Source organism: Rhyacophila brunnea, unplaced genomic scaffold, assembly GCF_057557595.1.
Source record: "Rhyacophila brunnea isolate RB1 unplaced genomic scaffold, BYU_Rbru_1.0 scaffold_13, whole genome shotgun sequence".
NCBI lineage: Eukaryota > Metazoa > Arthropoda > Insecta > Trichoptera > Rhyacophilidae > Rhyacophila > Rhyacophila brunnea.
In genome coordinates this window covers 20165690-20192740 of record NW_028232785.1, presented here as the reverse complement: position 1 = coordinate 20192740, position 27051 = coordinate 20165690, and the positions used below count along the sequence as shown (strand labels likewise).

The 27051-nt window shown below is 36.5% G+C and overlaps 2 protein-coding genes across 3 annotated transcripts in view; one reads left to right on the top strand and one right to left on the bottom strand.

Annotated features, from left to right (window-relative positions):
* The window catches only part of alpha-Cat (catenin alpha), a 119132-nt gene that overhangs the window by 14501 nt on the left and 77580 nt on the right, over positions 1-27051 (top strand). For both annotated transcript variants that reach the window (XM_085940535.1, XM_085940536.1), the window contains exons 9-15: positions 49-133; positions 348-463; positions 1397-1514; positions 4322-4414; positions 4673-4829; positions 5276-5381; positions 6200-6294. In XM_085940535.1, the coding sequence (XP_085796661.1) occupies positions 49-133; positions 348-463; positions 1397-1514; positions 4322-4414; positions 4673-4829; positions 5276-5381; positions 6200-6294 (770 nt within the window). The remainder of the gene's footprint in view (positions 1-48; positions 134-347; positions 464-1396; positions 1515-4321; positions 4415-4672; positions 4830-5275; positions 5382-6199; positions 6295-27051) is intronic.
* LOC147076864 (larval cuticle protein LCP-17-like) lies at positions 9343-13121 on the bottom strand. The gene is made up of 4 exons (XM_085940538.1): positions 13085-13121; positions 11394-11594; positions 10840-10929; positions 9343-10112 (listed from the first exon to the last, which is right to left on the bottom strand). Exons 2-4 carry the CDS (start codon positions 11592-11594, stop codon positions 10011-10013), a joined length of 393 nt encoding a protein of 130 aa, XP_085796664.1. The 5' UTR covers positions 13085-13121; the 3' UTR covers positions 9343-10010.

The following is a 27051-nucleotide window of genomic DNA, read 5'->3' as shown; positions in this document are numbered from 1 at the left end:
CCCGATCAGCACTCACCTGTCTCAATATCTATTATTTTTTGCTTACAGAGACGAGCGTCGTGAGAGAATCGTTGCCGAATGCAATGCTGTGAGGCAGGCGCTCCAGGATTTGCTCCAGGAATACATGACCAACGTAAGTGTTGACTGATTATTAATACTATTTTTTTTGATGGTTTGTGGTGTTTAATATCGTGTCTGCACTAAAACAGTTCTGGAAGATAATAACTAAGTAACACAGTTGGGTCTATTATTTGGGCCCCGTATCAGTTGAAGTATAGCCATCAATAGAGAAGGTTCAGAAGAAATTCTATGTGCATTTGTAATAATTGATATGCATTATTTGACAGGCCGGCAACAAGGAGCAATCGGACGGCTTGGAGAGGGCCATCGATCAGATGTGCCGCAAGACGCGAGATCTCAGGCGTCAGCTGAGGAAAGCCGTCGTAGACCACGTCTCTGACAGGTAATTCAGTCATTAACACAAATAATCGTAACTAGACCAATATGTTAAGAACCTTTCTGAATGGCAGGAGAGGAGCTGGTTCAGAAGAACGATAAACCTGAAAAGTCGGGCCGTGAATGGCTGGCATCAGGTCTGAGGGACTTTCATCTGGTTATATGTGGATAGAATGGTAGAGAGAATACATTTTATACCATCACAGCATACACTTAGAACCTACCTGGGTATCTATACACAAGGCAGCTATCATCGGCTACCGAGGGTAGTTAATGTATTGAGGCAGCTAATTGTTACACTAAGTTAACCGCTGAACTGTCAAAAAGTGCTATGTTTTAACTACACCTCTCTTGGTTGTGTTAACTTTTAGAGACATTTTTTGTTGGTAGCAGAAGGCAATTGATGTGATTGTGTTGGAGCTGAGTGTTTTTATTTCTTGGACAGAGTATAGAACGAACCAGTCAATCATCCAAAGACTATAGAAGGAACGACTCACGGCAATATATTTGAGACGCATTCTGCAGTTTTTTGGACATTCGGATAACCTGGAGAGATTGTTTGGTAGCCTCCAGGGAAGGTGAAGCGGAGAAAGAGCATTGGTGCGCTGGAGTGACCGACTGAAGGAGCTTACTGGGGGAAGCCTTCACTCTGCACTGAGAGAAGCAAGCAGAGGATCGAGAGGGGTAGGAAGTCTTGGTCGCTCAGAAAATGACGGAATTTCAAGGTGGTCACAATCCTCAGCCATGAGGGAACGACCAAGAAAAGATAATAACACTATTATTTGTCGTTTGAACTTGCATATGCGATTACGGGAAATACACGCAAAAAATAATGGAATAAGAATAGGATGACTACATCATTTGGGCGATTTAGGTTATAAATTTATTTGAAATATCGCAATACTGTTCTGTGGTATTAATAATTTTATTATGTTGACAGTTTCTTGGAGACAAATGTGCCGCTATTAGTGCTGATGGAGGCAGCCAGGAACGGCCAGGAGAAGGAGGTGGAAGAGTACGCTGTCGTATTTACCGAGCACGCTAACAAACTCGTCGAGGTGAGAAATTTTGATTGGTTTTTCTTTTTGACCATTTCTTATGTGGTGCCTCGACGAACTCCTCACCACAACACGTACAATGGTGAGCTCTACGGCCTCTACCAGTGACGAAGGGTGCCTGTTGTAATAACTCGTACGACAGCCAAATTTAAAATCATGTTATATAGTATCATCATTTATGGCACTACAACCCTTGGCGGGTCTTGGCCTCCTTCAAAAACTTGCTCCATCCTGGGCGATCCAGTGCCGACACTTTCCAGTTGCTTTGACCGAGCATTCTTTAATCTCCCGTGGCGCAGTCCAGCCATTGCAATTTTGGCCGTCCAGGTCTTCTCTTGCCCTCGGGGGTTGCGTATATAGCATGCCTTGCTGGTATATTATCCGACATTCTATGCAACTGGCCAATCCAGCACAATCAGCATTTTCATATGCCGCACGATCTTTTCGTTCCTATAAAGTGTGTATTTCTCCTCACTATACCTTGACCCAGTGGCGAAGGGTGGAGGTAGGCTGTTAAGATTCGCTATAAATAGTGCACACTAAACTTTGTTAGTCATATGTATTTGTTTTTATTGAACTAAGACTACAATTTACAGATGGTGTTAGTTAGTTTTTAAAAATCAATTAAATCCTGTCTAAACGAAAGCATACTAGTTTTTGTCTAATTTGGGCGATACAACGAAATTGTGCACACTTTTTCATTCATAGTTATTTGTTTTCGTTGGATTAAAAATACATATTACACATATTGTTGGTTCATTTTTTTATTTCATTAAGCCCTGCCTAAACCAAACTATAATAAATAAAAAATATTATTCTATCTATAAAATATTCAAAGTTATGTATGATTTAATTGCATAATTTTAGATATTTTATAGATAGACATGTATTTTTTGACTATTATCTATTATGGCTTGGTTTCTCAGGGTTTAAATGAATTTTAAAAACTAACTAACACTTTCTGTAAATTGCAGTCTTATTTCAATGAAAACAAATATGTATGTCTGAAAAAGTTTAATGTACACTATTTATGGCGGATCTTAACAGCCTACCTCCACCCTTTGCCACTGCCTTGACCTCCAAATGCCACTTTCTTGAACAACCCCAAAGGTTCTTCTCAAAATTCTCCTCTTAAGGGAGGACATAAACATCCTACGAATAATGATTGCTTTATAATAATTATTGACCCAAGAATAAGGTAGTGTTTTTTTGAAATACGCAATTTCTTTTGGCATTGCCCAGTGGTTAAGCTACAACATATGGCCGTAACCATAAATTTACAAACTAAAACTGAAGTAGGGAGTAAGATCATGTTAACGCTTGTGTTTGAACATGTACCTAACCGAAAAAAAAAAAAAAATTTAAACGGTTTTTTAAATCATTATTCGTAGGATGTTTATCACACTTGAATGGTCAAAGACATAGCTTATAATTAGTATCTTTAGAATTATCTTCAAATGTGTTAATCGTACCCATTTTTTGAATAATAAAATGCCTAATTCTTGTCAAATTTGAGATCACAGAGATTATCAATATAATTTTTTATCGTAAATATTTCACTATAATAATGTCGACATAAATTATACTAATGGTTCAATAAATGCGTTTAAAAATTAATAAATGTAAAAAATCTTAACACCACTGCACATGCATGTACTGAAATATGACTATATTCTAAAACATTAGAGCGAGTGGTTTAAAAGAATACTATTTTATGTAATAAAAATACTTTATGCAGTCATCAAATGTTTACTATAAATATAAAGGATAATAAGGCTTTAAAATTTTATAAACAGATTATCTACAACGTTTAAGGAATGTCCAGGATCATGCTTTGAAAATGCAATAAAAGCTCCATTTTGACCTACGATGAGCACGTCCGCCCTTAAAGATATCCATATCTCTCTCATTCTGTTTGCTGAGCGCCTGGTATTTTGATCCATATGTTAATACTGGGCGCAAGAGAGTTTTATAAAAGGTTGTTATGGTTTTCTTTGAGAGTGCCTTGTTCTTTAGAACCCTTTGGAGACCAAAATAGTGTTTATTGGCGAGGGTGAACCGGCGATTTCATGTCATATATATATTTATATAAAATTCTTAATGATTCAAAAGGAGGTTAGCAAGTAAGTGCTCGTAGGTATCAAGTTCTAGCAATCAAATATCTGATTGCAATGACTGCATTATCGTCAGATATTTGATACCAATCAATATGTAATTAATGTCCTTATTGAATCTATTAATATTGGAACATTACTATCTGCAATGCTCTGAACAGTGCGTTATTTTTTTTATCTCAATGCTTTACGGCCATCTCTTTCCGGTAAGACAGCTCATGGTGAACTGTGGTATGGCGAAATGTAATACGTACAATTTATATTTAATCGCTGATAATGATAAATGGCTGGGTTTATGCACACAGAACAGATTAATAAACAGAATTTGCACCTGCGACCCGCAATCCGCAATCACCTAGCCACAATGTTTTTAGACCATGCCTCAACTGAGGTATAGCCTTAAGTTTATCTCATATTCTTTCCTACCCGAGATCGGTTGCCTGTTACTCCACACCCGTTAGTTATTTCAGTTCCCATTATTTATGAGTTCCATCGTCATGCATGACTAAGGTAAACGAAGAGATGATCGACCTTGTACATGATGGAAGGATAGTCTCGATTGAAAACTTTGGGTGTCCAAAACGGAAGGGTAGCGGCTTTGGACAGGCTTAGATCGAGACGGATGCCGAAGGACGCCGAAATGATTATTGTGTGTTTTGATTTAAATTCTAAATTAATATTATTTATTTGCAGGTTGCCAACTTGGTGTGCTCAATGTCAAACAACGAAGATGGCGTTAAGATGGTGCGCCACGCTGCCACTCAGATCGAGAACCTGTGCCCTCAGGTAATTAATACTTTTTACTGCTACAAGCGATTCTACAACGTTTTTAGTATGGTAGAATTATTGATCGCTTCTTTTTTTGTCCCATTGCTATTATCAGATCATTTGATAAATATTGCACGACATAGTCAATGCCGTTGATTGACTGATTTGTTCGCTGTCTGTCAATCATGTTATTTCCTCTGTGATAGCTACAAATTTACGAAATGTTAAATAATTCTTACTGGCTTTTTTCATTGAGTTGCCGTTCCATTGTTTCAGGTGATTAACGCGGCTAGGGTTCTGGCGGCCAGGGCCCGTTCCCGCGTGGCCCAGGAAAACGCCGAGGTGTTCTCCAGGGCGTGGGAGTTGGGAGTGCGTCTCCTCACCGAAGCCGTCGACGATATCACGACCATCGATGATTTCCTCGCAGTTAGCGGTAGGTTTTCAATAAAGAATTTGGATCTTAAATGGAAGTAGTCTGATATGCATTTTATAGTTTGAATTTTGAATTTTGGATTGAACGATTATAATATGTGTCGTTATATTGGTACCAAGTTTAATATTTTCTTCTATTGGCAGCTCTAAAATCAAAATTGCGGCTCACGTTTGTTGCTCATGTTTGTTGCTCAGTCTGTATATCTGTCTTCATATTTTACATGGACGATTTTTCAATCAGTTGTTTCTTGTATACACAGAGACTTGAAATTTGGTACACATATGCTAATGTGGTAACAATACAATATTCTATTCACATTCTTCTCAATATCATAAAATGGTTTCGAAGTTAAGATTAAAATCCTAGAAAATGATGCATTTGCAACATTTATAACAATTTGGCATCTTATTTATGTCTAATAACTTTATTCTTTTGTTTTTCCGCAGAGAATCACATTTTGGAAGACGTGAACAAGTGCGTTGTCGCTTTGCAAGAGGGAGACGCCGATTCGCTCGACAGGACTGCCGGAGCCATACGGGGACGTGCTGCAAGGTTGTGAATCACTTTCTTGATTGATAGTTTATAATCCACATGTAAATTTTAATTATTCGATTATTTTCTATATGTTTCTTCGCCGTATATTAAAAACACATTATTATGCATAATATGGGTGGAAGCAGGAAAGATGGCGGCTTACTTAGCTTGTTTGCCTGTGTATTTATGTGATGTTTCACTTATACTACAGCAATATTATTTCACTACACTACTGTCATTGGGCAGTGATGTGTTGCAGTTTTCAAAAAAGAATAAGAAGGGGAAAGACTGTCTTTGTTTGCGCATGACATGACATGTCTGTTCAGTTTTTCTACTAATTTTTCTGAGTAACTTCTTCATCTTATTGTGCCATCCCCTAGCGGAAGTCGGCCACCATCAGGGTGTTGTCAACTTCACTCTTCCAGGACTCATTTTCCTTCTCAAGTTGATCACTCTTAACCCTCGCAAATCGTAGCCTTTCCGCACTCTTTCCTTCTTGCCCATTAAACGTTACACGGTTTGACGGTTCATGTTCTCGATACGTGTCATGTGGCTAATCCATTGCAGACATTGGGTTTTGATAAATCTGATGATGTCGGTCATCGAATAGCATGTTAAGATTGTAGAGATATCGCCAACTTCTTATTTCTTCGATCTAAGATATGTACACATCAAAAATATGTAACCCAAGAACAATATCTTCTATCTTTCAAACTGCGGTATCCACTGAAATATAGTCAGTCGAATAAAGCCGTGGATATTATCTATGTGGCCCCGAGTACATACAAATTTATCATGCGTTTGATTGGTGACATAATGTATTTTGATTTTCGCAGGGTCTGCTCTGTGGTCACCCAGGAGATGGACAATTACGAGCCTTGCATCTACACCAAGCGCGTGCTGGAAGCTGTCAACGTGCTCTGCGATCAGGGTAAGTCGTTTTGAATGACACACGGATCCTTCATCAATTTTGACATGTATTTAATGAATATGCATTCTATTTATTTGTTATGTGATCATTATGCAGAGATGCCATTGTTAACTTAACCAGACTAGGTGTCAGATTATTGGTCGTATTTCGGTAAATAAATGGCCTTACATGTGTATTAACTTTAGATGGCCGAAATTGGACGTTTAGTGACTAGTACTGTCACGTTTTAATTGTTTCGAAGGGCATTAACTCCTTCGTGCGTGTCTAGCCACAGACTAGTGTCGGACTGATCGCTTTTGACGGCATGGATTGCAGTTTCAAATCCTGCGTCTGCCAAATTCACAAATATAATGTATAAAATATATACAAAAAAACTTTCGACTATCCAAAGCCTATGTTTGAATGTGTTAGTAGAAGATTCGATAGACTTGGATATAGTATATCTCTGTGTACGTGAATCCTGAATAAATTCAATACTTGGAGACGGATGGCTCTGTTCTAATTTTTTACCTTGAAATATTAGCGACTGTGCATGGATTTACTGGCACCAATAGTGTGTTAATAATAATTATACTATCCCAATAATAACTATTTACACGCAGGAGTGCCGATTATATCGCTAATCTCATTCTTCAAGCGTAAGAGAGACGTGTTGTTGTCATTGTATGGTACTATTTGACTCGTTCTGAAAATTGATAAACGTCTAACTGCTCTGCACAGTGTAGTTCGTATTTTTTTCGCCAGGTCCACCACTATCGTTCTACCTACTACGCATGCGCATACGTCATGTGAGTTGCAACTATCTCGTGAAAATTCAAAAGCCGTTAAACTATCTTGATCCATATATGCAGTCTTGATAATACGTGTTTACATTTTGCATTTTATCATTATGGTCTTTACAATACGTACTGTCGCCAGCACAGAACAGATTAATAAATTGAATTCAGATAGGTTACATCACAATATACTACATTTCGAAGCAGGGTTTTGAATGTGTGAGTGTCCTACAAAAATGAAACACGCATTATAGATGTACAATAGTGTGTGTTGCAACCTTCAAATACACCAATATTGATTGAGCATCAGTGCATAGACCGAGAGCAGTTGTCAGAACAAAGGACAAGCGTATTTTAAGTTTATCCCATATTCTTCCACACTCGAGATCGGTTGCCTGTTACTCCACACCTGTTAAAGTATTTCAGTTCCCATTAATCCGCGTTGTAAACTGGCTATTATAGTACTGAACTAATGGCTGTTTGAGAGGGGCTAAAATCCTTTCTGGATTGTAGAGCGTGTTAAAAGGTCTCTGTTATGTTGTGTTAGTGACTTTCATTCATCAGTTAATTATCACGGAGTAAACGATGTATTGTTTGAAAATAAACAATTATATAAACAAAGTGAATAATTGGCATTAGTTTGTTTTTGTGTAAGTTTATTTTGAAGTTTTATTCCTTGTCGAGGAATTGCAACACGCAATTATATTGACCGAAATGTCATTGACATGTTAAGTAGTAAATATTTTTTAAATCGATAAATAATTTTACAATTAAAAAATATATATATATAAGCAAGCGTTCAGTGTTCTTTGAGGCCAACTACTTTGAATATTATTGATCAAATTAAAATTGATATATTTTCCTCGTTATAGTATTGATGAAATTTTTTTTAAACATAAAATTTTTCATATAATGGAAATGCTATTCACTTTAAATCCTTGTTGGTTATATCTAACCGAGCTTTGCTATCGCGAAGGCAGTATTTAAAAATATATTTTATATAATGTATTAACTCATTTAGTGCTAACACCGCTACTGGCGCGTTTGGAGTTGTTGGCCATTAGATATAATTAACTTGTTATTTAAATGTGGTAATTAAAAGGTTACCAGTGATTGTGTTAAATAATTTTTTTTTTTATTCAATGAAAATATTTCTCAAGATTTAAGAATGTAATATTCTTTTATTGAACATTCATAATTTGAAAACACAAAGTATAAATCACTAGAAAAAATCTTTTTGAAAAAATACGACACCAAGCAGGATTCGAACTTGCGCCCCTCGGGAATTGTGTGCATGATCTTAGTTATATACGGAAACAACTCAAAATAACTTGTTCTAAGATAATGCCGTTTAAAAGTTTTGTACAATGTTGAAGCCTCGATTTTTTAAATAAATGTGCTTATTTTTTATTTAGTTCAATTGAACTTAGCAATGCAAGATGGAATTTTACAGTTTAACCAATAATCATTCCAGATGTTCCTTTTTATAATTGAATTAATGATTAATCCCAGATAGGGTTATTCGATTTTATGACCCGTTGAAGAAATTTTTGATTTTTTTTATTAAATTATAAAGAAAAGACATTTCTACATCGAATGGCATTATTAACTCATAACCTTGAAATTTTGAGTTGTTACCCTTTTCAACTATGGTGTCGAATTGTACACTGACCACTATTTTATGTTTTATTTCTAGTGGTTATGTATTTTTTAGAAGTGTTGAAAATATTAGCAAGTACAAGTACGTTATAACTAAAAATTATTATTTAAATTAAAAAGGTAATTCAATACTTTGATTTAAAATACAAAAGCAGATTGATTGTCAATTAGTGATACAATTTAGAAAGTGCTTCAGAAAGTACTGTAAAAACTATTAAAGTTAAATTTGTCGCAATTAGATTGGATACCAATAGCATAGTGTTCAGTGCGCTTGGGCGCGATTCCCAAGGTGGTGTCGTATATTTTTCAAAAAGATTTTTTCTAGTGGTTATATTTGTTATAAATGTTTTCAAATTATGTACCTATTTATTTATATTGTTTTATAAATAATAATTATGTAGTTTCTAATTGTATTAATATAGTGCTTCCAATTGAAATTATCTGGAATAAAAAAATAATGGTTTCCCATCGGTTGATTGATTATATCTTCAAATAATGTATCAAAGAAAATTCTTAGATGTCACTAGTAAGTATTACACCTTACTTGAAAATTCGAAAAGGGACGAAATAGGGAGGGGGTGTTTTTTGAAATTCAACGAATAAAACGATTGAGTAAAATTAACAAAAATACATATATATATATTTAATATTTTACATACATAGGAAATATACAACTCCGCATTGTTTTTTTTGCGCCAAACACCTCCGTATATAATATGAAGGCGTTTGAGTTTTCTGTCTACTAATCGATTATCATAAATATATACAGTTTTATTTAATTATACACGGCACACACGATCTATATATATATTTCAATAAATATCCCTTTATCATAAATATAAATATCAAACGCACGCACAAATTCACGCCGTCGATGTGGACGTACGAAAAAAATACGCAAACAAAAGCTATACAACAAACGAATCTAACATTTAAGTATTTTAAATGATTTATTTAAAAATTTTAACAGCAATTTGATCACGTCGTAATTTATTAAAAATAAATTATTAGTGTTGTGTTTGTTTTTTTTAATAAATTAAATAAAATATGTCAGAGACATCTGTTGGTACACTGTCGAAGTAAAATAACAATTATTTATTTCAAAAGCGAATTAACCGCATTGTTTTGAATGAATATTTTTTTAAAAGTACGGTTTGTTATCAAAGGAGCGCAGATGTGAATGCTTTTCGCGTACTTGACTCTTTTCCAATAGTTAGTTTAGTGGTTTGTCCTTTTTGCTAGTGAGATGTTGACTTGGGTTCGCTGACAGACGTCGCTAATTTACTTCTTGATGGGTGTTTCCTCCTCGGGGTGAGCGGCGTTCCATTCCAGAGACCTCAGAATGTAGTCTGGGACTGGGTGGGGTGTGGGAAGATGGGCGCCCTGCGTCAAACAGACAATACAAATTAGTAAATACTCCATTTTTAAAGACATGTTTAATAGAGGGGGATTCTTTCACGTTAAGAAATACAAAATCTACAGTGTCGATTATATCTAGAGGGAAGGACGTTTTATTAACAGATTTTTGTTTATACGAGAAATGGATGTTAGCCACTTGCTTAACGTATTTGGTAAAAAACAATATGTGAATTTGCCTGACCACTGATTCGAACCCGGAACTCATGACACTATAAGCCTACACGTTACCGTTTGTCTAAAAATACAATTATTAAAATCATCTCTGTTGTTTATATTGCCCTTTTCTAGGCTTGTAACTTTAACTGCTTTTCAAGACAGCCAGCCTGGCGAATAGATATCAGAGTACAACTGTGAAGATTGCTACAAATGAATCTGTAATGCAAAATGACTAACAGCTTAGCCGTAGCAATCATTTTTTAGGTTCACTTTCATTTATATAAGCTCATATAAAGATGGCTTATTATTGAATGGAATTCTTTTAAGTTTACACTAAAACCTGTGGAATAGCGGTGATGTAATCAACCGTTCGTAACTTTGATACAAATTGTATACTGTGGCGTGACGAACGTTAGACGCCATTCAGCTGTATACCAAGAGTGACTTCCTACACTATTAGTCCATGTGGGGATAGTAATATTAGAGCTTGCGGTGTGAATTTATAGAAGTTGAAAAAAGTTGGTTCTTTTTTTACCTGTGGTTGGTAACCGTTGGCATCAGCGGTGTAAGCGAACTGCACTGGGGTGCCATCGGGGGCGGTCCATTGGGCTGATCCTTGTACTCCCTGTGGGGCGAGACAAAACAAAAATCATCAATAAGGGTTGTTGAAAAATGAGAACGTTCATGCTATATGTCGTAATTTCAAAAGATAGAATATTCGTGCAACGATTGTGATCGAATATATATAGGGTAAACTGCAAGACACTGTTAATTTTTAAGTTAATTTATAAAATGATAAAACATTTAATTATTACGTACAATTATTAAGTGCAATATATTATAGTAGTTTATTCAATTTTATTTGTATTATTGAAAGTATTACATTCGAATTACGGGTTATTTTCCCGTACATTGTTTAGTGTTAGTTGTAACATTATAAATCACATAAGGCTAAAAAACCAGATGTATGTGCCGATAGACACATTAAATTTACTTGCAATACTTTAGCATATTTTGTCGTAACCTGCCTATTCTATAAACGCTGTAACACGTGTAAGGAGATATATTATGTATATGTGATATGCGTACCTCGCTGCCTCCCTGGGCCTGTCCAGCGATACCATTGCCGGTCTCATAGCTCCATTGGTAATGACCATCTTCGGCGATGTCCAAAACCTGCTTCAGGATTGGGGCGGCGGCATCAGCGCTGGCGTGAGCCAAGTGTGATACGTCTCCGAATACCTGGACGAACAGGAAGGTGGCGCAGGCCAGAGTTACGAGGAATCTCATCTGCGGGGGAGAAAAGAGGAGTTATACGTTGTTATATTCCTTTAGAACTGTGTTATGCTCCTATCTTTAAGAGGCCAATACAAGCAACGCGATTGCGTTGCCTACAGTATCCATACACAATGATACGTTGTTATAATATAGCTGGTTGTAAATCTACGGAAAAAGGCAGTGGCCCAGAACAAAACCGCGTCTTACTAAGTCAGGCTAAATTAGCAACTCTGGATGGTATTCATTGCCAAGTTAATCCAAGCCAAATTGGATCTGTAATTGTTGAATAAAGTCAAATATAATATTATGTTTCTACATCTATAATGACATATTGATCGCTGTCTAAGCTTGTATTGTTATTCTTTTAGTTTGCCGATAAAAAAAAAAGATTAATTATTTGTAACGTTGTAACGACTCGTTTATGATCTGTTATTAACGTAATAATTTATTTTTTATAACGATGCGTTTTAAGGCCGTCGTATTATCGCGATTATGAAAGCAATTTACGCATACAAACGACGTTCAGGGATAGTAAAAATGCAGCTACAAGCTATGGGATGCTTTTATTTACAAAAAAGACAAAAATGATAACACAATGTGATGCCGTATAGGTAAAAAGTGTATGATTGCTTTTAGTTCAAAATATTAGTGTTACTCGAAAACAACGCAATTTAAAAAAAATATTTTGTTACAATATGTATGTCTTTACATTAATTGTATTTAAATGTATTAATCCGATATATATTACGGGCCCAAAGTGTACTGGTGCTCAATGACAAAATTGAATAGCCGTACTTGGAGAAACTGTTAACATTTTAAACGAATTCGCAGTTAGTAGCCTATTGGAAAGGCTGGACAATCTCGAATTAAGTTTTTTTTTTTAATTTAATGAATAGTTTTTGACAATGTCATGCTAAACGGACGAAACCGGTACTGATCACAACTAAACAAAAGTTGAATAATGTATTGTTCAATAATTTTATTAATTTATTATTTCGTTATAACCTTTGTGTCAAAATTTAAATATTACAAGAGATACAAAAAAAAAACTGTTTAAATAAATGAAGATAGACTTTCAATGTTTTTTATAAGTATGGATAACAGACAGTAAAAGGCTTGTCACCATCGAGTTTTTGCAATAGCTCCGACGTGATTACTACGTAAATTTGAAGTATTACTTTCATATTAAAATGAGACATGTTTTACAACACTATGAAAGGTGAAATCAACGAATAAAAAATATTTAAAAAAATTATCTCTCAATTATTGTATAGATTTATGTTAATATGGCATAATAGTGCATTAACAAAATAATTTATTTTTTATTGAATTGAATTGCAGTTGAAATTAATAATCCTTCAACGGGGTAATAAAATAATTGATTGCCACTGCAGCGATGCGTTTATGAGCCGTTAACGTAAAAAATTGTTTTTTTTTTCAATACAGACGAGTTAACAAATTAATTTGTTAACAAATCGTTTGTTTGTTAATTTGTTTCTCACCTTGATGTGTTTGTTTGAACTGCACTGAAAGTGAACTGATTTGATAAGACCCGCGCCGGTCCTTTTATACGAATTTTTTTCGGCCGGCAAAACGAGATCTCCTCTTGATGTTGTATGTAACAGCATCGCGGAGATGTTGTGAATTATTTAATATGTAAATACAAAAACGGGTATGCGAGCGTCTTCGTACTATGTCAAAGAACATGCCAAATGCCAAATTGTATTTAATAATGTTGTATTTTTTGTAACCTTATAATATTAGCTTCAATTGGGCTCTATTTATGTCAGTGTTGAATACTTCTTACTAATCGATATTTAAGGCTTCATCGTCAGCCGGTGTAAATCTGCTGTTGGATGAATGCATCTTCTAGCTTTTAGCCAAATTGTGTGTATCTAACGCAACTGTGGCACCCAAAGGCAAAGGGTTACATGTAAATTGTACGTAAAACATTTCACCGTGGCACAGTTCGCTGTGAGCTTTCCATCGGAAAGAGATGACTGTACACTATACGGTTTCCGAACAGTGCCGTCCCTATACAAAATACCACCCTTAGGCAGCGCCAAAATGCCTCCCCTTTTATACAGTATTTTTAATCATCCTTTTATGACTCCAATATCTAAGAAATGTGTTGCATGGATACATTACTTAGTAAAAAAATATATACTTAACCACTATATACAAAATTTAATTTAGATAATATAAAAAGCGAATAAATATACTTAATAGATTTTAGATACTTACCCAAATCACCAGAAGCCTGAGTTTCTATTTGGTGGATATTTCTAACACATTTGGTCTCTGCCATTCAGAAATAAGTACACAGATTTATTATTTTCAAAAATTACAAAATAATGTTAGCTATTTCTATATACCTATACCAAATGATTCTCTTCAATTTGCCGCCCTCAAGCAACGCTCAATCTGCCTACTCCCACGGGACGTCACTGAATATGAATATTAATTCAATTTTCATTTTTCACGATTTTGGCAAAATTCATGAATTCAAGAATGAAAACCTAACCTAACCTAACAAATAATCCAGCTATTTTAAAAATTTGTTTGCTGCTGGCTTCCTGTAAAGTGTAAACTGTCAAGAACCGTGTTTTATTTAGACATGCATTTTATGTCTGTGGGTACTGTCCGACCACGGCAATAATATATTTCCGATACAACATTTTACGGTGAAGTCTGATACGGCGAACTGCATACGTACAAGTTTCCGGACACGATGGCAAAGGGTGTACAGTAAATTTTGTCACTCAAATGTATTTGTTTTCTAATGGATTTAAATTCAGATTCCATCAAGTACCTTTGGTCGATTTGTTTTCATTGAACTAAGACTACAAAGTGTAGATAATGTTTGTTAGTTTTAAAGATAATTCATAGAATAGGCCGAGCGATGTATCCTGGGTCTGGCACATATTATTTTTCAATTTCTGTATGGACCTAATTATGGCCACCACAAGGGTAGGGCTGACAGGACTCTAGCCTGGGGGCCCGGCGAGGCGACTCAACCAGATAAGGGAGATAAACACACATCACAAATTCGCTTTAATAGTAAAAAAAGTCGCCTGCGCTGTTTTCCTTCAACAATGTTATTATTTTAAATGATGTGGTTGTATGATACAATTTTTAATTGTATATCGATACTCGACAACTCCATAATTCAAATGGATGTTTTAAAATATACAAAAAAACACTAAGTATACACTTTAATTTTACCGCGTAGGTACACCATTTGAAAAACGCTACTGTAGAGCGTCACACTGTCTTTATCCTTAGCGATAGGTAGGGGGGGGGGGGGGTCCTCCAAAGATCCTAGCCTAGGGGGCGCGCGTCAGGATGTGGGGGGGCATGGATCTAATAGGTTGAGCAAGTGGCTAACATTCATTTCTGTTGTGTGGCGCATGAATAAGTGTCCCACGATGAACTGCATACGTACAACTTACATGTAACCTGGTTATGCGGGCTTTAATTGAATTTTAAAAACTAATCATCACCATTTGGAAATTGTATTTTTAGTTAAATGAAAACAAAATGAGTACTATCACTGACAAAGTTTCGTGTGCACTATTTATGTCGAATCTTAACAGCCTACTTCTACCCCTCGCCACTGGTTAATACAAACCTCCACTTTGTGGAGACCCATTATGATCGATTTTAGGATCGGATATGGTAAACAAAAAAATGTGAAATAAGTACTTACTGCACTTTATGTTTTATTTTAATGGATGCAATGTCTCTCTAGCAAGAATTGACAGTTAACACTATTAATTACGGTGACTATTTCAGTCACTAATCGAGCCGATGATAAGCCGTCAACTCGAGAACAAATTGTGGAATTTAATTAAATATTGGCTTAATAGATACCATTGATAAATTTACTAAGTGTATGCATATTCAATGCGTATCAATAAATTATGGTTCACTATACCAGGATCCCGATCGTTTTCTTGTTCGGTATAGAACGGGTCCAGAAACCATACAACATCCAGCGGAGAACGGTGTTTATTTAAAAAATACAATAGCAGCATATGCAGTCCGAGTGTCCCAGGTTAATATCCGGGCCCGAGAAGCGATGATTTTGACGTATATATTATTGTCTTATTTCAATCATATTATATTAGTATAACCAGGGAACTAAGAAATAATGGGAACTGAAATATATAACGGGTAAGGCGATAGCAGGTAACCGACTCGAGTAAGGAAGAATCAGTGTTAAACTTTCACACGTGTCAATAATACGTTTTACATCGAATACTGAAAGCTGCTCTCGGTTTATGCATTTACGCTCATTTAATGTTGGTGTATTACACACACTATTGCACGTGCATAATGCGTGCTTCATTTTTGTAGGACACTCACACATTCAAAAACCCTGCTTCAACATGCGGCGTATTGAATATAGCCTATCGGTATTCTATTTATTATCTGTTCTGTGAGTATAACATATGCGCGTACATACACATACACATGGAGTGGGGGGGGGTCCAATTAACAAAAATATCCATTATAATTTATTTTTGTTTTTTAAGGCGGCGGGAGGGGTGGTAGTAACAGAATTCAGCAGGTTTCTTAAGCAGAGTTGGTAGCTAAATTGATCACGACGATCGTTGAATCTGGTTCGGTGTGCGTGTCTGTTGGTGTAATAATTAGGCTTTTACACTTAAGTGCGTCCGCTATCGGCTATTGGCAAATGATAACTGACTTTTCGTGGCCGGTCGAATAGGATTCAAATAAGCTATACCCCAATACACTACATTTTAAAGCAGGCCTTTGAATGTGTGAGTGTCCATGAAAATGAACCACGCATTATTTATAGACGTGCAATAGTGTGTATTGCAACCGTCAATACACAATAGTGTGTATTGCAACCGTCAATACACCAAAATTAAATGAGCGTCAATGCATAAACCGAGAGCAGTTGTCAGTATTCGACGTATGACGCATTCTTAACACGTGTTTAAGCTTATCCCGTATTCTTGCACACTCGAGATCGGTTGTCTGTACAGACTAGATTAATAAATATAATTCAGAAAGGCTATACCCCAATACATTTTGACGCAGTGTTTAGAATGTGTGAATGTCCTACGAAAATGAGCCACGCATTAAAGACGTGCAATGGTGTGTGTTGCAACCTTCAAATACACCAATATTGAGTAAACATCAGTGCTTAAAACGAGAGCAGTTGTCAGAACGAAGACAAGCGTATTATTTACACGTATTTAAGTTTATCTCCCATTCGTCCATACTCGAGGTCGGTTGCCTGCTTCTCCACACCCGTTAGCTATTTCAGTTCCCATTAATTCTGTCTTGATCGGGCCACAAGCCATACAGCTCGCTAAACACTAGCTGTATTGCGTGCAAAAAACAAATTCGTACCAGAACTTACTGTCGAACAAGAACTTCTTGTCCACGTGTTAAAACTGTGAACTAACAAGCCCCTCCTGTTTAGTTAATCGCACTTCCGTATTCAAATGAGAAACACCCCTAAATATTTCATTTTACGCTTCCGTGGTGTACAGATCTATATATTTACGTAATTTGATGCTTTTTATAATTCATAAGAATATGTCTAAAACGATCAGGAGTGATGTTAGAATTATTATTAGTAAATTTTTTGATTATAGGAGTCGTAGATACCTACCTAAAAATAGAGCCGATGCATTATTTAAACACGCGTTGCCGCCATGACAGGTATGTCACTGAGAAGTTTTTTATATGCGACTACAGCGACTTCCGGTTATCATATTGTCGGACAGTAGATGTTCATTTATTAGGCCCAATTCTGTGAAATCCCGGCATGCTGAAAGGATACAGATGTGGGTCCGGGATCGAAAACCCTATCTCTTAAAATATACAATATACACCGTTAACTAAAAATACTATTGACATTTAGTTTAATTTATATTGTTGACATATTCGTAGTAATAAGCAGGTATAAAATATATATTTATGTAATATTTAAAATAGATTTGTTTTTATCAATATTTTAGCATAATAAATATATCACACAAGAGGTCTCGGCGACTATTATCCGAATAAATAATCCATTTTTGAAATGTCACCTCGAGTTGGAGTCTGCATAACAAATGCATCCGATTGTAACTTATGAAAAATTCATCGAAATCCAGTCGCACTAAACTGGATAAGTTCGATTTCGACATTGTTGGGAAGTTGGATTTATGAATTAAAAATGTTGCATTAGCGTAAACTCGTCCGAAAGAATGAAGTGTGACACTAAAATACGTCACGAAATATTGTAAAAGTATCATTGAAGTTTATCATTGTTTTATCATTGGACCAAGTGTCGTTTGTTTAACGCGTGCGTGCTACCTGTGCTTCTGTATGGCTGTGAGACATGGCATCTTACTAAGCTTCAAAAGTCTCGGCTTTTGAGCTTTGAGAATCGATGTCTCCGCCGAATGTTAGGGGTACATTGGTACGACCGCGTTACAAACACCCGAGTTCGTGAGCAGACACAACAGCCTTCGGTGATTGAAGTTATCACGAAGAGACGCTTTACGTGGCTGGGACACGTATTCCGGATGCCGCCAAAGAGTGCGGCACTTCGTACCCTTGTGGCACAGCCTCAAGGGTTCCGTCGCCGTGGCCGGCCCTCCCTCACCCTGCAGCGGTGCTACAAGAGCGACCTATGTGCTGCAGGTCTGACATGGCGGGAGGCGCAAGAGTTGGCGATGGACCGAGGGAAGTGGCGCCAACTTGTGCTTGCCCTATGCCCCAATGTTGGGACGTGACAGGGTGGAAGAAGAAGAAGAATCATTGAAGTTAATCCCTCCAAACCAAAACCCTCCCCGCACCACATTCGGTCTTAATCGAGCGTATCACGGGACCCTACTGTGGCGATGTGAAGCATCTATTTCAATTTTGTCTGGGAATGCCCTGGGAGAAAATACCCAAGACTGAGGTTGCTGTGCTCAAATTGAGCTCTGACTGAGTTTAAAGAATTTACTCTAATGCAAGGCGCCAGGGGGCGAAAAGCACATGGAAATTACTAAAAAGAACATGAATTTAAAGTATATATAACAAAGAGAACGAAGCTAATTATATGGACATCAAAGATTATGTGAAGATATCTTCCCGCCCGCAGTAAGACGCTGCAATTTTTTTAAATGCAAGATGATTTGCCTTAGCAGCTACCAAGTCGGACGGCCCGATGGGCCCAACAGCTGGTTGGACCGACCTGAGCATCTCCTCTCGTTCAAAGTATCAGACTAGTATGCTAAATGGGAAGGTGTTCGATTCGTTTCTATTCGAATGCAGCTTGAGTGACGTATAGGGCATGTGAATGCAACCGGCGCTAATGTCGAATGCATTCTGGCACATCCGGAAATTTGTACGTATGAAGTATAATCCCCGACCATGTCCGATCCTAATAGGATCATAGGTTTGTATTAACAGATTTTGTTATTACGATAAATTGATGTCAGGCATTTGTTCAACCTATTAGGTCCATACTCCGACTTATACACAAATTGAAAAACAATGTGTACTCGCCAGACCCATGATTCGAACCTGGGACCCACGACACTATAGGTCGACGGTTTCGGTTTGCCCGACTATCTGAATCTCTTTCGCCAGACGACAGCGAAAATCGCTCTTGTAATATAAACCCCTGTGACAGTAATATAAACTAGAATATAGATTTATGTAAATAATAGAAAATGCGCTATTTTTGTTATTTTTGAAGGCCAGGGGAATGTTCAACCAACCCATTGCGCCCGTCTGATATTAAGTTTCCGTTCAGTATATATAATACGTTCGTCTGTATCTCGTGTTTATCTTCCCTTCTCTCGTCTTGGTCGTCCCCTCATGGTTGAGGACCGTGACCACCTTGTAGTGTTATCATATTTTGAGCGACCAAGACTTTTCACCTCTTGATCATCTGCTTCTCTCAGCGCAGAGTGAAGGTTGACCCCGGTCAGCTCCTTCACTTGGTCGCTTCAGCGCGCCGACGCTCTTCCTCGGCTTCGCTCTGCCTGGAGGCTACCCAAAACCACCAGTCTCCCTAGATTATCCGGTCTGCGCCACGTAAAGATTTCATTCTTGAATTCATGAATTTTGCCAAAATCAGCTATTAAAATTGAATTAATGTTCATATTCAATCTAATAAAATTGGAGGCCGTATAGTGTACGGTCATCAGTTTCCGATAAAAAAGCTCACGGAGCACTGTGCCACGTTGAAATGTTTTACGTACATCTCTCACCGTTAGGGTTTATTTTTTATTAATTAGTTGGTAATACGTTTTGTACGATTTTTTTTCTGTACGATTGTGAAGATAGAACGTTTTACATAGATTATTTAATTAATTAATAACGTTGTATAATAAATATTGTTTAATTTTATTTTAATATATATTATTATTTATGACCAAAAATCGGTCAAAGACTTTTGACGATAGACATGGTGTTGAAATTTCTCATTAATAAAAAAAATGCCTATACGATTTTGGCAGGGTCGCACCGCAGAAATATTATTCATTTTTTTTAACGGATTTATAAGGCTATGCAGGCGATCCATTGACGATGCGAAAGCTCGCAAGTTTTGCCCACGTACTGCTAGTTCAACGTACTAATAATATTATTAGTACGTTAGAGCTGAAAGTCTGTAAGTCACGTGTTCAATATTTTGCAGGACAGCAGTTCTAACATAGTTTATCTTCTTCTTCTTATTGTGCCATCCCCTAGCGGGGGTCGGCCACCATCAAGGCGATCTTATCTTTGCCGTCTGCTACCCTGAACAGTTCAGTGGAGCTGCACTCGTACCAATCACGGGGGTTCTTAAGCCACGAAATGCGGCGCCGTCCTCTGGTATGCTTCCCATTGATCTTTCCTTGAATGACAAGTTGGGGAATGCTGTATTTTTGTCCTCTCATAATGTGGCCGAGGTACTGTACTTTCCTGGTTTTGATACTACGTAGAACTTCTCGGTCCTTCCCCATTCGATTGAGAACTTCAACATTTGTCACCCGGTCAGTCCAAGGAATTTTGAAGATGCGTCTAAAGTTTATCCAATCTATTTAAAATACTCACTCGTGTTCGGACTAAAACTCCGTATGTTGGACTTCCGCACTTTTGCAATTAATCTTTTTGCTATTGCTTAAAGAAAAAATGACTTAAAATGGACATCCACTCTTTCAGCTGTAAACAATGACAATGTCATTGGCTCTGAAGCATAATAATAGGACTCCCAAATTTTCAAAGAGAACGTGAATACACATTAAAATCTGCATGCTTAATTACGTAAATTGTACGTAAAACATTTCACCGTATCACAGTTTGCCGTGAACTTATCGGAAAGACTTGACCGTATACTATACGGTCTCCAATTTTATTCGATTCAATATGAACAATAATTCAATTTTCATAGCCGATTTCGGCAAAATTCATGAATTCAAGAATGAAAACCTAACCTAACCTAGTAAATAATCCAGTATATCGGCTATTTTCAAAATTTGTTTGCCGCTGGCTTCCTGTAAACCGACAAGAACCGTGTTTTATTTAGACATGAATTTTATCTCAGTAGGTACCATACGACGCAAAGAGGTTGGATGGTCTTTAATATACGATCATATATTTCCAATACAACATTTTTACGGTGAAGTGTGATACGGCGAACTGCATACGTACAAATTTCCGGACACGATTTGAAATTAGACATTGTATAGGAATATATTTATTTCGTATTTTGACAACCTTGCTAATGGCACGCGTAGAAAATTGAAGAAAAAAAAACATAAATCGTGACTGATGGATTTGGTATTTTAAATGCGAAACTGCATCAATGCAATGCCACATATATATACACAATAGTTCGTATCATTATTTGCTTTCTCTTCCACTAAATACCACGTCTTCGCATTATGATTTTGGGCGTATACCGCGGCCTAGCGAACGGTAGCTGGGGTCGTCACAGGAAGAATGGTACAAAACGATAGAACAGATTAACAAATATAATTCCGATAGGCTATAGACTATAATATATACCAGTAGCGAAGGGTGGAGGTAGGCTGTCAAGATACGCCATCCATACAGTTGCATCTTGAGTTGGGTATTTCCCGAGAAAACCTCATTCCCGAGATTCGGGATTTCCCGAAATGATGAAATTTTGAATTCTCGAGATTCGGGAATTCCAGAAAAGAATTCTCGAGATATCGGGAAATTTAAAAAAAAACCTGTAAAAATCCTAAAATCAGTGTAAAAACAAACGAATTCCATTTTTCTTATTTATGTAAGAAGACAACAAAATAGAAGTAGGAAAACAAAAATAATTCAAAACATTACTTATTAAAATAGTATTTCAAAAAATCAATCGCTGCGTCTGATAATCGCGTACGCTTTTGATACACAAAATTCCCTGATGTAGAAAAATTACGCTCATTTTGAGTCGACGTTGGCTTAATTGTATTAAATGTCCCGACCAATCTTTGAACGTTTTGTGTTTCCTGTCCACTTTTTTCATGTAGAAAATCGTTTTTTCAATTAATATTTGATAATAAAGAAATCTTGAATCACGAGTAAAGATTCTCGAGATCCGGGATTTCCCGAAATGTTAAAAATTTCAATTCTCGAGATTCGGGATGGAAAATCTCGGAAATTTCTCGAGAATTCCCGAAACCCATCTCTAGTTGCATCTCTAATATTTTGCCACATCAAAGAATGTACAATTTGAAACATATTATGGAAGAAAACTTAAAAAGTGAAAAACTGCAGTTATAACCGTCTGCCATCAGTCACCACAGTACCGATATATTATTGTCACCGTATTGCCACCTGTGCACCGAATAAGTTCAAATCTCTGATTACAAGTCAAACTTAAACGAAAAAACCGTTGACAGTTAAAACACATGTATAATATACTGTAGCCTCCTGAAATTTAAGATTCCGTGCTTTTAAAATACAGAACATAAATAGAATTCAGATAGGCTATACCCCAATACAGAGTTTTGAATGTGTATCTTACGAAAATGAACCACGCATTATAGACGTGCAATAGTGCGTGTTGCAACCTTAAAATATATCAATATTGAATGAGCGTCAGTGCATAAACCGAGAGCAGTTGTGAGAATGAAGGACAAGGGTCTTCTTAATACGTGTTTAAGTTTATCCCGTATTCTTCCACACTCGAGATCGGTTGCCTGTTACTCCACACCCGTTAAGTATTTCAGTTCCCATTAATTCTGTGTTTTCTGACATTACCTGGCATGGTATCTAGACTAGTGATTCTCCAACTGCGGGGCGCGGACACGTGCTGACATTTTCGTCTTAATTTTTTTAACAAGTTCATTGGGTTCCTACATATTTATTCGGCACGAACAAATTCAAGAAGTAGTTTTGAAATTTTGATTTACACGTAATTTTTCGACGTTTTAAAGTAGGAAAACATGTGGAATGTACAGCGTTACAATATACAATATCTGACCACAAAAATGGATACCTTTTCTAGAAAAGGTTATAGACATCTGAAAAAAACTCTAAGAATCGTCCTAATTGCAACGTACAGTTCAGTTTTAAGTGCATGCGTTACAGCGACGAAGGGTGGAGGTAGGCTGTTGAGATCTGACATAAACAGTGCACATTAAACTTTGTCAGTTATATTTTTATTCGTTTTCATTGAACTAACAATATAAATTGTGGATAAATCGGTATAAGTTAGCTTTTCAAATTCAATTAAACCCTGCATAAAGCAAACCGTAATAGATATTAGATACAATATTTTGTTATCGATTATGGTTCGGTTTAGGCAGGGCTTAATGTAAATTTTCCGGTGGAATCAATAAGTCAATCTCGAATAAAAATATCAATACTTTACAACAGTGATCGCCAAACGGTCGCTCTCGAGCTACCGGTAGCTCGCGATGTCATTTTCGGTAGCTCGCGTAGGAAATTTTATCATATTTATAAATCTCAAATTTTATTATTAAACTCCGAAATGCAATTCAAATTTTAGTTTGAATTGCTCTCAAAATGAAGGCATTGTTTTGTTCTACATACTTATGTGAATCAACGTTTTCCACTATGAAGGTGGTTAAAAGTAAATATAGAAACAGACTCACATAATATGTACATCTTGATAATTGCGTTCGAATGGGAGTGACAAGGTACTCACCGAGAATTAAGTTGTTGATGAAAGTGGATGCCATTATTTTCACTTTTACTCACACTTATTTCAATTATGATTTTGTTTATAAATAAATAATTAAAGTAGGCATTTTATGTTTTATTGGAAGTCCGATGTTTTAATTAATTTTAAGTAATATAATAATGTCACGTATGGTACGATAAAGGACGATAATAAAAAAATATAAAGAAGGAATATGTATAAGTAGCTCATCAGACAATTTCAATTTCTGAAAGTAGCTCACATCCTTATTGATTTTGGCGACCACTGCTTTACAAGTTCTACACTTAACCTACTCTCAATAGTTGTCATACCTATTTGGTATTCTGTCTTTCATCTGCCGTCTCTAAGCAGTGCATGATATACCAACCACCACAGGGCATCATTGATTCTTTATTTATTTTTTAATACCCATCACCTGAAGTCAATGTGGGCCTTATGGCAGTTGTGTAGAGCATGGTTTCCCAAACTATGGGTAGCGACCCACCAGTGGGTCGCGAGCGAATATTGAGTGCGCCCTCGCCACTGTATACATGAATTAAAAAAAATAGGAAATGATAAATTTGTTTCAGCTATTTTAATTCCTAAAAATTTAAATAAACTTAAGTTACGGAAAATATTGTGATAAAATAATAATAATTTGAATTGCCAATGCACTACAGATGTTTTGGGGAAGAGATGAAAAAGTTTGATTCGTTGCATTGGATTTGTAACCCATTTCAAGACGACTTACCAACTAGTATGTCAACAAAAGCAAGTGAAGAATTCATTGATTTATCAGAAGATCACTGAAAAATAGTTTTAATCGTAAACAGTTAACGAAATTCTGGCTCTCAGTTGCTGATAATTATCCTTGCCTGTTCGAGGCTGTTCGATGAAGCTATGAAAGTCCTCCTCCTCTTTACTACCTCATATCTATGTGAGGTCGGATTTTCGGCTATGGTTAACATTAAAACTAAATACCGAAATAAATTGGATATATCAAACTCACTGCGATTGCAAACTAAAGTTGAAGTTGATCCTAAAACTGTAATGATGAAAAATAAGAAACAAATACATCCTTCCCATTGAAATAACTTTGTAAAAAAACCTTGCAGGTGTAGGTATTTAAGTAATATTTTTTTTTATTTAAATTGTGTTTCTTATTTCAACAGTCTTTCATTCATATTGGTAACACTTATATATATATTTTTTTTTAATTTCAATTAGAACAAATAAGACAGCATTAAGTAGTTCCACGACTCGCCACTAGGGAATCTGAGCATTACCAATATGTATGCCCTCTTTTCTCTAAGACAGCTAAGAGGTGGGTCCCAAGATTGGAAATTTTTGTTAGATGGGTCGGAGCCCAGTCGACTTTGGGAACCACTGGTGTAGAGAATTACTTTCCAAGAAATGAAAACTAATCGCGAATTATCCAAAAGTAATCACATAATTAATGAAAATTTGGTAATGCATTCGTCGCCACTATTAAATATAATTTAAGCACATGATTAACACAATTATACTAATAATATTTTAATTGATTATTAATGTCAAGAAATAACCAAAGCACTCGAACATTGTACTTTTGATATTTTTTGTAAATTTTGATATCCGTTAAAAAAACCCACAGGGTTTTCAAAGTATTAATAATATTACAATTAGTAATAAATTCATAAACACAAATTCATGATATTGTTGGAACTAATTAGAAAATGTATTCTGTCTCTATCTATACGTATAGTATTTAACTCATTCGCTGCTAACTATATAATGAGATTTTAATTAGCACCTTTAAAATGCACGTTAATTACATCGATCGGTCGCCTGGTCATTACGCGCATGTGCCTCTTCAGCGTCCAAAGTATTAAGCAAAGACAAACGGCCTATCTGAATGCTACTCGAGGGAACTGGATCGACCATCCAAGCGCCGAGACCTGGACGAGGAGACGGAAGAATTCTGCAACGCCAGACGCCGAGAAGAGGAAGAACTGCGCGGCATGACCTGTATCGACGGACGCCCTTGTTTTGTTTGTTCAATTGGAAGCACTTTTTATTTACTAGAGACCCAATCATTCAGACCTGGCCTCGGTCGGTCGCGAAGCCGCCGAAACCAGGTTACATTCAACCGAACCATGCTAAACTACAGGTAGGCACTATATATAAAGGGGATAGGCCATAAACATAGCCTAGGTGTCCCAATAAGTATAGCACAATACCCTAAGCAAGCAAGGCTATCTGAATAGTCTTGATAATGGTGTTACAACCGAAATAGCTATCGACAAAACCTTTTTAAAAACCTGTAGAATTTAATATTAATTATATTTTCATTTCTTGTAAAATGGAATTATACCAAGTAAATGTATGCTAACTTAATTAATAAGAATTACTTTCGTTTTCTTTGAGAGGAGTCTAGATGTGAAGGACTCTTCGGTAGCTACGTGCTGATTCAACTCTGTTTCTGGCCCGGGTATTGCGAAATATTTCACACATAATATATGTGCTATAATATATTATATATTATTAAATTGAAACTAGGCGCTGAGTCGACCCCGGACCGGTTGACATCTCGGGCGTGACCCCGCGCATCCGAGAAATGTCACTTGTAGCCATTTTGAATCGTCCCATCGGTCGCCATTTGCTTTTTCCGTTTCGTTCAAGGTCGGCTGCATTTATATTTTTACACTACGATTCATTTCGTCGTTTTATGACCGCATAGCCATAGCCCCTCGATTCAACCTGTAATGTTTGTACCTATCGAAATAGATTTTATGTTTAATGTACAGCCAAGCGCGAAATCCCGTCAACAATCTATACTATTCTATACCAGTGGTTCTCACGTAAAATTTAACTGTGGATGCACAATTGACATTGACCACAGAACAAATAATAAATAGAATACCGATACGCTATATTCAATACGCCGCATGTTGATGCAGGCTTTTGAATGTGTGAGTGTCCTACGAAAATGAAGCACGCATTATGCACGCATTATGCACGTGCAATAGTGTATGTAATACACCAACATTAAATGAGCGTAAATGAATAAACCGAGAGCAGTTTTCAGTATTCGACGTACAACGTATTCTTGACACGTGTGTAAGTTTAACCCGGATTCTTCCTTACTCGAGTCGGTTATCTGCCATCGCCTTACCCGTTGGGTATTTCAGTTCTCATTATTTCTGAGTTCCCTGACATTGACAGTTCTATGGAAACGTCTGGTGGCCGCACCAAATTTCATTTTTGTTGTGATTGAAAAAAATAAAGCTAAATTTTATTTTCCAAAACATACTGCTTTTTTCCAATGCGAGCCGCATGGGGCTGCTACTAAGTTTACATCTG

Excerpts from the sequence above, each read along its gene's own strand:
- LOC147076864 (XM_085940538.1), bottom strand. The coding sequence starts at position 11,594 with ATGAGATTCCTCGTAACTCTGGCCTGCGCCACCTTCCTGTTCGTCCAG. Across the intron at positions 10,930-11,393 it reads AGGCCCAGGGAGGCAGCGAG|GGAGTACAAGGATCAGCCCA; the intron begins GTACGCATATCA and ends CTCGCCCCACAG. Across the intron at positions 10,113-10,839 it reads CCAACGGTTACCAACCACAG|GGCGCCCATCTTCCCACACC; the intron begins GTAAAAAAAGAA and ends TGTTTGACGCAG.